At 40.3% G+C, this 14,222-nt stretch overlaps 1 protein-coding gene across 1 annotated transcript; it reads left to right on the top strand.

Moving 5' to 3' along the window:
- Window positions 1–4,091: 4,091 nt before the first annotated feature.
- Window positions 4,092–8,990, top strand: LOC105381578 (fibrinogen C domain-containing protein 1). Its single transcript, XM_048632950.1, has 8 exons — window positions 4,092–5,308; window positions 5,440–5,578; window positions 5,661–5,786; window positions 5,878–6,037; window positions 6,190–6,454; window positions 6,890–7,016; window positions 7,421–7,595; window positions 8,128–8,990. Exons 1-8 carry the CDS (start codon window positions 4,744–4,746, stop codon window positions 8,260–8,262), a joined length of 1,692 nt encoding a protein of 563 aa, XP_048488907.1. The 5' UTR covers window positions 4,092–4,743; the 3' UTR covers window positions 8,263–8,990.
- Window positions 8,991–14,222: the final 5,232 nt, after the last annotated feature.

Here is a 14,222-nt window from a genome sequence, read left to right as displayed (position 1 = left end):
TAGACCCTGGGAAAGAACATAGGCTACTTTTTATCCCGGAATTACCACGGGAAAACTTTTTAAGGCGAAGCGAAGCGCGCGGGAACAGCTAGTAGATAATATTAATTCATGATATACTATACAATACATATATCAAAACTGTACAATACATGCTATACTATACATAAGGTTGGTCTGTTTAATGCAGGTTCTCTTGGTACTGGACACGACGAACTGACTGTGACTATACACAACTCTTTAGCAGACGTGGTGGCGATAAATGAGACGTGGTTGCGTGACGGCGAGGAGGGCCGCGCTCCGCGAGTAGCCGGCTATCGACTGCGTCACGTGGCGCGGCCGAGGCGACTGCGCTCGCGGGGCGGAGGCGTGGGATTTTTCGTGCGGCAGGGCCTCTCCGCCCGCACACTACCACACCCCCCCGCTACTACCGTCGAGCAAATGTGGATTAAAATGAATGTAAATGGGAAAAAGATAATAATAGGCACAGCTTACAGACCAGACTGGGTAAACGTTGACTTATTTCTAGACGCAATTACAGACTCCATGACTGCTTTTAATGACTATGACAGGATTGTTTTATTAGGTGACTTTAACATAGACTTTTCAAAGACTAACTGTGCATCGTTTAAGTCACTTGAAACTTTTCTACATACGCTTAATTTAACACAACACGTACGGGAGCCCACGCATTTTACAGAAACCAGCCAGACGACAATTGACCTAATATGTACAGACGCTAAGGTGCGAGATGTTAATGTAACATACAAGCGACCCTTAGGACGACATGCTTTTGTTACTATAACTCTTGACATTAAAAAGACAAAGACCAAACCTAGAACTATTACATACAGACCAATTAGGGATATAGACATTGAACAGTTTAATAAAGACTTAGATTTGATTGACTGGGACAAAATAAACAGAATGGACGATGTTAGTGAAATGGTGAGGTGTCTCAATCAATCGATAATAAGTCTCTTTGACCTGCACGCGCCAGAAAAGACGATCGTAGTGAGAGAGACACCACATCCATGGATCACTGACAATATAAAATTCATGATGCAGTTACGTGACGACGCTTACGACGCTTACAGAAAGACTAAAACTGACGCAAAGAGACAGTACTATAAAGACTTAAAACACCAAGTAAATGTTGCGTTATATTTTGAAAAAAAAGTGTTTTTTGAACAGAATGTCAATAAATACGCTCATGACTCTAAAACATTGTGGAAAAACTTAAAAAAGACTGTACTACCGACTAAACAGGACAATGATATTCCGACACATTACAATGATCCGGACGAAATTAATAGACATTTTCTAGACGTACCAGGTAATAACGATGTATCTGCATCAGACTTAGCATACTTTACCACAAACAGACACTCAGACAAGACATTTGGACTTACGACTGTTACAGCGGAACAAGTTCACAAAGCAGTGATACGAATTAAAACAGCGGCCAAGGGAATGGACTTGATTTCGATAGACATGGTAGAAATGACATTGACACGAACTATTGACATAATTTTGACTATAGTTAACAAAAGCATACTGACAAAGACTTTTCCCGACGATTGGAAGATTGCCAAAGTCTCCCCTTTCCCAAAGAAGCCGAATCCTTCGCAACTCTCTGACCTAAGACCGGTAAGTATCCTGCCGTGTACGTCGAAGATAATAGAAAGGGTAGTACATGATCAGCTGTCGCGGTACCTGGAGGATGCGGGAATACTTCCGAGTTTGCAGTCCGGCTTCCGCAGCGGTCGCAGCACAGCCACAGCGCTGCTAGATGTAGTGGACAATGTGCTTGCGGAACAGGAGAAAGGTCGGAGTACAATACTTGTCCTCCTCGACTTCTCCAGGGCCTTCGACTGCTTGAATGTGTCCCTTCTATTATCTAAAATGACGTACTATGGGATCGAACAGGCATCAGTGCAGTGGTTTGGTAGCTATCTATCAAACCGCTCACAGGTTGTAGGTCTACGTAAGGCAGATGGCAGCACTATACTATCCACACCGCGTCCGCTGACCAGAGGAGTCCCGCAGGGCTCGATATTGGGACCACTTTTATTTATTCTGTACAGTGCTGACATTTTATCGTCGGTGGAACACTGTCGCTATCACCTCTATGCCGATGACCTGCAGCTTTATCTTTCGTGTGATCCTCAAAATATTTTGGAGACCACGCGGAGGATAAATGCTGATCTGGAAAGGGTTGTGCAATGGTCCGAAAAGAATTGCTTACTGCTAAATCCAGGTAAATCCAAGTTCCTGGTCTTCGGAACAAGTCTCCAGCGAACGAGAACGATTGAGCAACTGTCGGCTACTACTATCCAGGTACGTAATGTGCCAATAGAGCGGGTTGCTCAAGCTAGGAACTTGGGTTTACTAATGGATGGACAGTTGAAATTCGAGGACCATATTGTAGGGGTGGTAAGTAGTTGTTTCTACCGGCTCAAAGTACTGTACAGAATACGGGACTACCTCAGTGTCGAAATGCGGATCAAATTGTGTGAGTCACTGGTGTTGTCCAGACTGAACTACTGCGACGTTGTCTACGGTGGGTGCCTCCTCGGTAGATCTGAACGGCTGGTGCAGAGAGTTCAGAATGCGTGTGCGCGCTTCTGCTTCCGTATCCCCCCCAGGACGCACGTGACGCCATATCTGAACAACGCTAATCTGCTCAAAATGGCGGCACGAAGACGATTGCACCTTGCAACGTTGTTGTTTGGTGTGGTCAAGCGTGAGACCCCAAAATACTTGTATGAAAAACTGCAATGGTCGTTCAATTCATACAAGTATAAGGTCCGCTTGTCCGTGCCACCGCATCGATCAGCCGCCTTTCGAGGCAGTTTCAGATATGCGGCGTCCAAGTGCTGGAATGACCTCCCCCCTCCTTTAAAAAGGCTACATGGTAGGTACATAAATACCTTTAAGTGCCAACTTAAAGGTTACCTGCTGAATATGCAAAAATCTATTTAAAATTTCAGCACTTGAATATGACTTATATTGTATTTATTGTATTGTATTATGTATTATTATACTTGTATTGTATTATGTTATATTGTCTATGTAGGTATGTATAGTATTCGTTACTGTTTCTTATTTATTACATGTATTTTATATTGGGTAAAGTCTCGATTTGTAGTTTCCGTGAGTCACATAAAGGGTCCCTGCTGAAAATCAGCGCTGCAGGTACATTATGTTCTTGCAGCAATTGCTGAGCTCGGGGCCTTTTTGGCGCTGCGCTGATGCACCATCTATACAGGCTGGCCAATATTTTAAGTTATTTTTATTTTTAGGAATTTAGTTTAGTTTTTTATTTTTATGTCATTTTTTTTTGTTTTTGCTTTTATTAATTTTATATTCAAATTGTATCTGATGTTTTGTTGTATATGTTTTTGTTTTGTTGTATTTTTGGGTGTATTTGTGCAGCACCAAATAAAATCTTTTTCTTTCTTTCTTTCTTTCTTACATAACAAAACTATAAAATACATGCAATACTTTTTGGCCGTCAATAATAAAATTAAAATCAAAATTCTCCTATTCCGTCCCGTTTTGCGTTGACAAAAGCCTTGATTGCTGGGCAACGACCTCTTTGTCCCGATTTTTTATTGCCATCTTTAGGTTGTACTCATGTACCATTGTGGGGTTAATATCCCACACTGTATTAGATGTTGTAGATGTTATAAGGGTTGTTCTCAGTAGAAAGATGAATCACTGGACTATAACTTTATTTATATTTTCACCAAGGGCGTACCCAGGTAGGGGCGGCTGCCCCCCCCCCCCTAGAAGATAAAATAAGCGAAAATATCCCTGCCAAGTGGGAATTAAAAACGTGTTACCTACTCTGCGCAAAATGAAGTGTTGGAAACAATAATAATAATAGATAATAAAATATATTTTCTCTTCAGTCAGATATTTTGAACTAATATTATTTTATCTATGATTAAATATCGTTATAGTGGGTATACTGTTCGCTACGCATTATAATTTAAAGTTCCGCCGAAACCGTCGCATCTCGCCGCTCTCGACGAGACAATCAGAGCCATCTAGGATTAAAGAAATACGAATATAATTTGGAGAAAAGAACATCTAGCGCTATTTAGCTCCAAAAACTTAAAAGTTTCCTATCAAAATTTCCCAGAGCTTGTGAAATCTCTAGAAACGTTATCCGTAGTGAGAAATTATGCCACCAGAAAATCTGCATATCAGCTGCATTCAGCCGTTACAAAACTAGTGTTTATTGTTGCTCTACAAACTAAAGCCAAAATATTCAGCAGTTTTAGAAGCTAAATCGATCGATATGATCTCGGTGGGGGAACACATCAAAAATATCAAAGACATTCTCATTAATTACCGCGTGTTTTCTGATAGAATAAGTAAAGCAATGCTTCAAAAAGCGCGAGCTGTTGCAATGGATTTGAACATAGTGGCTTAGCAGCACTGTGGCAGTGTTATGTCTAAAGAGCGTACATCGCAATTATTTAAAAGAAAAGAGTGAGTTTATTGAAAAGACTGTCATAGACAAATTTTCGGCAAATCCGAGAAGGTTACTGTTAAATTATTTTTTTATATAATAATCATCGTGCATTACCAACTCTAAACATTGAGAAATGTTACCCACTGCTTCGCATATTTACTTGCTACATCACTGTAAACAAATAATAATTACCTGTTGTTTGTTTACCGAGTCAGAAATGAAAAATGTAAACAAGTTGATGAGAAAGCGCACTCGCGGAAATGAGACAGTCTTTAAGTGTTTTACCTTCAACGCGCACGATGTGGAAACTGGTCGTCATAGTGCTACCTTTTCTCTTATCTGACGTCTGTACGGCAAAGAAACCGGCGCTTCGGGAGAGACACCGCGAGAAGCCCAAACCAACGATAAGTCCCATAAACGTCAGTAACAGCTTGTGGAAGAATGAGCACGAAAATGAGCTGACGGAGGCGATGATGACGCTGAAGAGAGGAAACCTCACCAGGGTGAGGTCACACACGGAGCCGCTGGCAGAAACCGAGGCGGTCATAGACAAACTCCTCGAGAGTATCACCGCCAGTGAAAAATACATGAAGAAGGTCGACAGCATAGAATTCCGACTAAACCGACTTGACATAGAAATACACGAGAAGACCAACAATATCCTCAAGTACTTATCAGAAATGATGAAGGTGATACGGTCGCAGGGCTTCTCCGAAAAGGTCGACATGGCAGTCGATGTGTTGAAATCTGAAATGGAAAGTATCAGATTGCTTATGGAGAAGAACAGACGAAGTTATAAATCTAAAGATGATGGAAGATTATTGTGTAAGTCTCAGACACAAGGGTAAAGAGTGCGTTCATCGAATGAATAAGTAGTTATTCTCAAAAATTGCTAGTGGCATTTTCAATGGCTGGATGTAAAGACAAATGTAAATATTATTTACTTTCAGCTGGAGCTTCAGACAACAAGATCGAAGGACGCTTGGTGGTGCTGGACAACAGTATGAAGAACCTAATGGTGGGCGTAGAGAACATACTAGGTGTCATCGGTCAGAACATGGGGAAAAACAACCAAGATGGATCACAACGTTTGAGGTAAACCATATTACTATCATATTATAGCACCTAAGTACTTACCCTAAATTCGTTTCCGTATTTATTGAACTCCTAATTTCAGTACAGACAATTCCGGAGCCATCAAGAGCAATGGTGCAGTTTTGGGTTCCGAATCGTTTGCTGTTGTTGCCGAAGTCAAGAGAGCTTTGATGGAGCACAGGAATAATAAACGCTGTGACTGCACAGGGTAAGCTATTTTTATTACCAGGAAGAAAACCGTTACTTTGATGCTTTACAATCTTCAATATGCTAAAGACAGTCTGTAATTGTCTGATCAGTAGTACCAGGAGGTCAGAACGCATGGAGCGGTACCCTAGTGACTGCTATGAGATCCAGCTGCAAGGGTTCAACGTCTCCGGCATCTACAAGATCAAGCCTGATGACATGGACGCCTTCTACGTGCTATGCGACTTGTCTACCGTCGGCGGTGGGTGGACGGTAATTATAGGATTCCAATTTCACGCTCAGTTTTTATGATCTGCAGTTTTAGTACATACAAAATTGTTTTCTCTGTTTAGAGCTTCAGTACTGCGAGATTACACCACCGGGGCTAATAAGGCTTTTTAATCCAGGTTTATTTTCTGAATTAGGTCCTGCAGAATCGGTTCGATGGATCCCAGGACTTCTACAAAACTTGGTGGGACTACAAACACGGCTTCGGGAACTTAGCCGGGGAATTCTGGCTTGGCCTAGATAAGATGTACCATTTGACCAATCAGAAGTTGTATGAGCTCAGGATTGAAGTGGAGACGCAAAGAGGTCAAGATGCCTTCGCGGGCTACTCGGTCTTCACGGTTGGGCCAGAGCATGAGGGCTATAGGATTAGTACTCTCGGGATGTATTATGGAAATGCTGGTAAGCTTTTTGACCGCATCAATCTCTTTTTTTTGGAAATCATTCTGGGGTCCTCGTCATGGGAATATAATGAGGCTTGTTATTTACACCACAGCAGATGCGGATGATGGACAAATTGGCACACAGTGGTTACTTTAACAATTAATGTCGGGTTGGTTTCAATGGTTTCGGATATTTCATTAATACCTTCATAAAACCTAATTAATCGTAGAAACGCATCCAATGCAAGGGAACATTACTACTTTTCATAGTTTCGTTTTACCGGCAGCGACAGATTTTGGTACAAAGATGAACTCTGAACATGTCTGTTATGTCTATCTAAAGGCCATGATCGACTGCTCATCGGTAAAGCTCACCCGTGAATAATCCACAGGCACTCCCCTTAAAATCATGATCATGGCACTAAAATAAAACCACTATCCGTTCCCTATCCAGGTGATTCGCTGACCTATCACGCTGGACAGAAGTTCTCGACTCCGGACGTGGACAATGACGAGTGGAAGGACGGCGCGTGCGCCATTGAACATGGAGGCGCCTGGTGGTATAAGGAATGTGACAAAAGGTATATATGAAAATGAAAAATATATATTAGAACTAAAGATTATGAAAGATACAAAAAATATTTGGTGATGTATCAATAGCTACCAAACTAGGCTAGGCCTGTTAATATCTAAATTACACAAACTTTAAAAGCAGCAAATCACGAATGGGTTTTAGCACCAGAAATCTTTTATTTAAAAAGTTTGATATTGGGTAGCAGTACCACCCATAGCACAGACCACCCAATATATTCTACCACCGAGATTCCACCAAAAGCCAGATCTGATTACTTGAATTCATGACATTATGTTTTTCACAGTGCATATAGGGTGGTTTGACTGGGAAACTTATTGTTGCTCAAGATGGACCATTAGTTCCTCCCACTCAACCTACCATTCCTTTAACCATACATCTTCCTACTTGCAGTAATTTAAACGGCAAGTACAGTATGGCCGCTGATGACATCGTGCGGACGCAAGCGGTCTACTGGATCTCGTTCAAGGGTCCCAACTACCCCCTGACCAAGACCAAGATCATGATCAGGCCCCTCCCGGCAAGCAGACCGATAGACCACGGCGAACGGAGGGAAATGAAACCACGGGTCAGTCAAATATTATAAATTATTTTACGCGAAAGTTTTTTCATGAATGTTTTTAAGAAATAATTTTACTTCCGTAGCTTTACACGGGAAAAATTGAAACCACTTCCAAAAGAAACTCATTTCTGTAGAAACATAAAAATAAGAAATAAGGTATTAAAAAACCCGATAAGCACGTAGTTTTTTTTTATTATGAATGTGTACACTAATAGGCTCCATGTTTAAGTATGTACATAGTAAGGAGATGCTGCTCCAGCTAGATTAGTTAAATAATATTAACAGGTGTTACTTAATCGTAAAATTACTTATATTATCGTGATCACACATAGGTATATAGCTACCTAGCCTGCACAATGCATAATGTAAACCAGCGTACTGACTGCACGAATGCTCGCTGTTAAACATGTTACATTACACTTCGTAACGTTCGTTGGTCAACCCACCTTTACACAAGTCTATACCCAAAAAATATTAAATGTTTATAATATAGCAATAAAAAATCACCCCTTTAGCCTAACTTTAAATCTGTTTCTAGCTCCCGAGTGCAGAACCGTCAAAGGCACTGGTCGAAAAACGACCAGCACGACCGAAGGAGACGGCAGACGTCCGCACGTACAAATACAAAACCAACCCCATGGGACCCCAGGATGCTTACTACACCTATCAATGAACACTATGGACCAAAGAACTTTAACGAGAGCGAGAGCGAGTATGATGTACACCTACGCCTAGTACTCGTACAGAAGGGTTAGCACAGGGCGCTTTTATAAAGTGACAAAAGTTTTGCATCGCGCTCACTCACATCGCGCAGCCTCAAGAGCAAGGGCGACGGAGAACTTTTGTCTCGTCTTAGGCCGTGTCCGCACCGCGAATATTTTTCCGCGTGGAATTATTTTGCTCGAATTATATTCCGCGATCAAAGTTCGCCTGTAGATTTTTTTTGGGATTTTTTTACCGCAATTGCGGATACTCCTATAGTATTCGATGTGTTACAGAGTTTCGAATTAATTCCGCGCGGAAAAATATTCGCGGTGCAGACACGGCCTTAAATATGCCCTGTGCTAGTCTTTCGAAAACTATAAAAGTGGACGAGTTCTCGCAAACAAAGTGGCGGTACTAGCGAAAAGTATCATTAAACTTTTGACAGTGAAGGTATAAATATGACAGAAGAAACCAAATACTTATATGGGATATGTACCTATGTAAGTACTTACAACAAATGTTATAGACAGGGGTGTAATCGAAAGGCTCAGAGGGTATTTAACTTTGTATTAGAAAATTTAGAAAGTAATAAATAAAATATAAAACAACATTATTATTATACCTACCTAGTTACCTACCTTTTGTAAATATTATAATAGTTAATAAGTTAGAAATAAGTTACCTACATAACTAATTAAAGATTATAAATACATTATAAGTTAAGCGTGTATTATTTATTAAAAATGGGTTAACATAGCTAGATAGAGCGGTGGTGGCGTAATGGATAAGGCCTTGTCCTCTCAATCGAGAGGACACACCGTCCTGTACCAATGAATTCTTTCAATTGTGTTTTCAATTAAGGAGTTTAAGTACCTACAATAGTACCACGTGCTCTTACGGTGATGGAAAACATCGTGAGGAAACCTGCACATCTAGATTCTAGATCTGTACCTATTCTCAGTGCATTATAGTTTATAGTTATTCCAAATTGGCGATATGGTTCGCAACCTATCACGTGAGTACAAATGTGCTATAGTCCACTTTTTTCGAGAAAGATAGGTAATCGTATTTTTTTATAAACAACTTTGATTCTACATACTGGAAAAAAAATATACCACGCAAACCTTGGCACCTTATTTAAAAAGATTGCTCATTTAATGCAGTTTCCAAAATGGTATGAAACGTTGCTATTGTTTTTATTAACAAAAAAGTTAGAATGAGTAAAAGTATAGAAAATTATAATTATAAACAAACAAAAAACCCACCAACGGGGACCAACAGAGGGTTCACCATTTAGCTGAATGTTACGAGAATGTACACACGGCAACATCAAATGGTCGGCAGGGCACACTAACGTAGTGTATGTGTGCACACTAACGTCTATGTGTGCATAAACGCAGAAATCGGTTTACACACCAGTAACAAACCACACACACACACACACAACAGCACAAACGAGTTTGCGCGTAGGCAAACGCCCGCATACCAGCTGTGACATAAAAATATCAACCGGTAGTGTTAGTGAAATAGTTATAAAATTGATGTGAAGCAAAATTTCACTACCTGTGTCTATACACTTCGTAGCTCATTGGTAGAATGTTAGACTAATGAAACATAGGTCGTGAGTTCGAGTCCACGGATGGTTATTTTTATTTAACTTAATTCAAATTTTGCGTTCATTTAAACGCTGTTGAGTATAAAATTAATATATTTGAAACTGACAAATGACTACAAGCTGCATAGCTGTCGACTATTTCTCTTCGGCAAAAATATATGATTCGTTCTTCATTTGAGAATTAAAACCATTCTACCCTCATACAATATGAATAAACGAAATTTGTTTTTAGTTTTAGTGACAATTCACCTCTGCGTCTGCAAAGTGATTCACTTTGTGATTTGTCAATTTAATTAATTACTCTTCGCAGTCAGTATGGAAAGTCACTTAACCATGTTCAAAAAGGCGGAGATAATCGTATTTATATGAACAAAACATTACAATTAGTGAAATCGCAAGACGTTTAACGGTAAGTAACATAGAATTGTAAATATTTTATTTGACTGTTAGAATATTTGTAAGCTAAGTATTTGTTTTTTTTTGTTTGCAGAGGAGAACTGTTCAATCATGGGTTCACCGATACGCAGATTCGGGACATGTAGACAGTAGTCGTCTATACGGATGCATCACCACGCCATCGAGATATCGTAGCTGCACATAGCGCTGATCCGTTCTGCAGCACCCGTTCTACGGCCACAACACATAATCTATCCCTACAAACCGTACGGGTTCACTTGCGTGCTGCTGGGTTGCGGTGTCGGAAGCCGACGAAGAAAATTGCTCTAACCGATCAGATCCGACGATGTCGAAACAAAGTGCGTTTTGCGACTGACTATTTTAAACTTTGAGTGGTGCAACAATGTGGTGATATTTAGTGATGAAAAGTCCTTTAAGTCAGACAAGGATGGACGTAAGACATTATGGCGAAAAAGTGGTGAAAATTATAATTATTGGGGTTAGCTCAGTAATTTTTATTTTTCCATTTGTATAAGATTTTAGTTATTTTGTTAAAGACTTATTATTATTTACAATTATGGGTAAGCCAATGTGTTAATGATGTTATTGTTACTGAGGTTGGAATAAGTTATCTTATTTCTAGCTAATTAACATGTTGATTCATATAACTAATGACTTGCCTATTTACTTTAGTAAAACAGCCAGTCCATCCTTTTCTGATGTTTATTATGATTTAAAACTGCTAATTGAAAATGTTCCTTATTAATATAAACTACAACTATGTTTTAAAACGAAAAACAACTAAAACGTAACATCCTTAATGTTTATGTTACGGCAAGAATAAATTTGGTAATTTTAACACTTAATAACTTGTTTCATTTACTTTCTGTGTTGCTTTTATTCGTATATACTACAATACTATTATTAACCATCTTAAAAATAAATTAAATCTATAAAAAAAACAAAAAAGGATTATTGTAAAGTTCAGTGGGATTTGAACCACCATACCGATTATTGTAAGTCTTGTATCATACCAACTGAGCCATTCAATCTATTACAATGCCTTGCAAAAATTTGTTTCATATCATAAAAACAATGAATCATTGTCACTGGCACAACTACATGCTTACAATATCCGTGTGTGGGTTGCCCAGAACTAAATAATTACGTCGACGTCGCTGACACACACATACACTACCTACGTTAGTGTGCCCTGCCAACCATTTAACGTTGCCGTGTGTACTTAGATAGGTGTGTGGCGGTCAAGTTGGTCGCCGCCTGCGATACTTTCCATTAACATATTGGGGCTTGTTTTCATCTTTTTAGCGTGCAGTCGGGTTTTTTGTTTGTTTATAATTATATTTTTTATTTGTAACTCTTTAGTTGTTTTCATTTTAAGAAATTTTTGTCAGTAGTCGGGCTTTTAGTTTATGAACATTTTTTGTTTCAATAATTTTGGTGTTGTGATTTAAATACCTACAATATGCTAATTGCTAATTGCTAGAGGGCGCTGTATACATTTTAATGTAACGTCACATAGCCTATAACCATCGCGCAATCAATACGCTTCTAACGATACCTCATTAACCTCATACATCAAAATCTATCAAGCCGTTTAGGCTACAGGAGGGAACAAAGAAACAGACAAACATACATACAAACATACAATCGAAAAACATTACCCTCCTCCTTCGGCAGTCGGGTAAAAAGAGTTGGTGTGGCCGGGAATGGGAAAACAAACAACGTTATCACAGTTAATAAAAAAACGCATTTTGAGTAGGTACCTTTTATGACTTTGAAAACCGTGTTTTTTTTAAACATACAGCATTACTCGATATTTTTTTTGACTGCGATTAATAGCAGGGCTATACAGGGTGATGCAACACCAAACAAATGCTAACAATATGGATTTTTGTACCGGCGGCACGCAAAAAACTGATCCAAAGTGTCAATATCTCGAAAATTATCGAATTTTTACTAAGGTCATATTATGATATTCTGGCCTCTCATGAGCTGGTCTATCAGCCCTCCAAGGCATATCGTTGACTTTTGGGACACCCTGTATATACATACAGGGTGTCCCAAAAGGTAAACATTAGGTTTCTAAACAATGTTATTGAGAGAATACCTACTCCAGCTGCGTCTAGGTAGGTAGGTATCTCGGATTGGTCGTACAGTTAGCTTGTCTTTCAATCGATCACACATCAAATACCAGCCTTTATTGAACTTTTAATTAAGTCATCATCACGACCCATTACGTCCCCACTTGCTGGGGCACGGGTCTCCTTCCAATGAAGGAAGGGTTTAGGCCTAGTCGGCCTAGTCCACCACGCTGGCCAAGTGCGGGTTGGTGGAACCCAACACAAGCAAGCTTGTGATGAGAGAGTTGTCGGGTAAGTGGTTTTCAAGCTACCCGAAGGCCTCTGACTAGGCTTAACGACTGCTGCCGAAGCAGCAACCGGGACCCACGGCTTAACGTGCCGTCCGAAGCACGGAAGCGTCCAGAAAAGAAACACTTGAAATCCAGTTGAATGCCAGTTGTTGCTTAACCTCAGCGATCAGTTACTATCACTGAAGCCCGCTCGACTACGGACGCTTCTATAGCTCGACAACTTCGTGCGCGACCCTCCTTGCGGGGTGACAGACGCGGAGGAGACGAGGTACCCAAGACGACAGCGGGTAGCGAGAGAGGTCACGGGGAAGGACAACGCGTGCACTGCACGTCATTATTACGGCAGTCTCGACCGAGCAGTCGAGGCGGCCACATGTGTTGTAAAATCTGTCATAATCTGAGTTCGACGCACATGAGACCACTGATCCTGAGACCATTAGTCTAAGGATGAGTGTTGAGGCCAGAACCGCCACAAACCTTGGAATATTTATCTTATGATTTTTTATATGATTATAAAAAATCATAAGATAGATATAATAAAATAACGTCAAAAACCACAAATCGTATATTTTCGCAAATAGGTAACTTAAATCGCATTATAAAACTATGTCGGAGTTCAAGAAGATTTTGAGTTTACCTTGCTTTATAATTAGGTTTACTAAATTCATTCGATTAATCGAAACGTCAAATTGTCACTTGAAATGTTGGCAGTTTGGGTGGAATCTGTGGACGGTGCATATTAAAAAAATAAAAAGGTAAAGTGGGTAGTCGGTTGAGCAGGGACGGACTGTCATTCTGATTTGAATTATTGAACGGGTCGGTTGTGCACATTCCGCAGGGTTTCACTGCTGCTGTACCACGTTTCGCTGCAACAACCAGGCTTGCTGCTCCAGTTTACTCGGGAGCTAGGCTGGCTGAGCTGAATTTAAGGGGATATGTACAAAGGTTCCACTCGAGAGAGCCACTTACAGGTGCTTCGCCCCCCTCTCTGAATAGAATAGAATAGAATAATCCAACTGTATCAAGTGCATCCTCGTGTATTTTGTAAGATTGATCTGAAATTCCGAATAAATCGAGTGTGTACTACCTATCTGTGCCTTTATTTCTGGGGTGTGATGATGAATGGCGATACCAACGACCTAGCTGATCGAATCATGGACCAACCACCGCTAGCTCGTGCCCACTCCCCGACAACTATATAATCTTCGGGGGATTCCTGTAGAACCGTGTGCCGAATCTTGGTTTGGCCGAGGTTTGGTAGAATGCAAAATCTGCTTACTCCCGAGTAACTGGTAGTTTACTTGTGAGTGAAAAGTTACTCGAGCTTGGTCGAATCCACCCTAAATAATGAAACTAGTTTTAAGAACCTTTTTATTGATCAACATAATTTACTCTTACATTACGTCACAAATAAGGACACGTTATCGCGAGATTTATCCGGGCACACTTTTCTCCGTGTGTACTCGTCTTCTAAAATGTCGTGCTACCTCGCCCCCGCCACTTCTTTCACCCCGCAAGGAGGGTC

This window comes from Plutella xylostella, chromosome Z (genome assembly GCF_932276165.1).
Source record: "Plutella xylostella chromosome Z, ilPluXylo3.1, whole genome shotgun sequence".
Classification (NCBI taxonomy): domain Eukaryota; kingdom Metazoa; phylum Arthropoda; class Insecta; order Lepidoptera; family Plutellidae; genus Plutella; species Plutella xylostella.
The sequence above is the reverse complement of the archived record's forward strand: the minus strand, read 5'-3'. Positions and strand labels throughout refer to the sequence as shown.

What these genes read in the sequence shown, in the direction of transcription:
- LOC105381578 (XM_048632950.1), top strand. Translation starts at nt 4,744, where the DNA reads ATGAGACAGTCTTTAAGTGTTTTACCTTCAACGCGCACGATGTGGAAA. An exon ending in CCGTCGGCGGTGGGTGGACG is followed by an intron (nt 6,038 to 6,189) that starts GTAATTATAGGA and finishes TTTCTGAATTAG; the next exon opens with GTCCTGCAGAATCGGTTCGA. An exon ending in GATGTATTATGGAAATGCTG is followed by an intron (nt 6,455 to 6,889) that starts GTAAGCTTTTTG and finishes TTCCCTATCCAG; the next exon opens with GTGATTCGCTGACCTATCAC.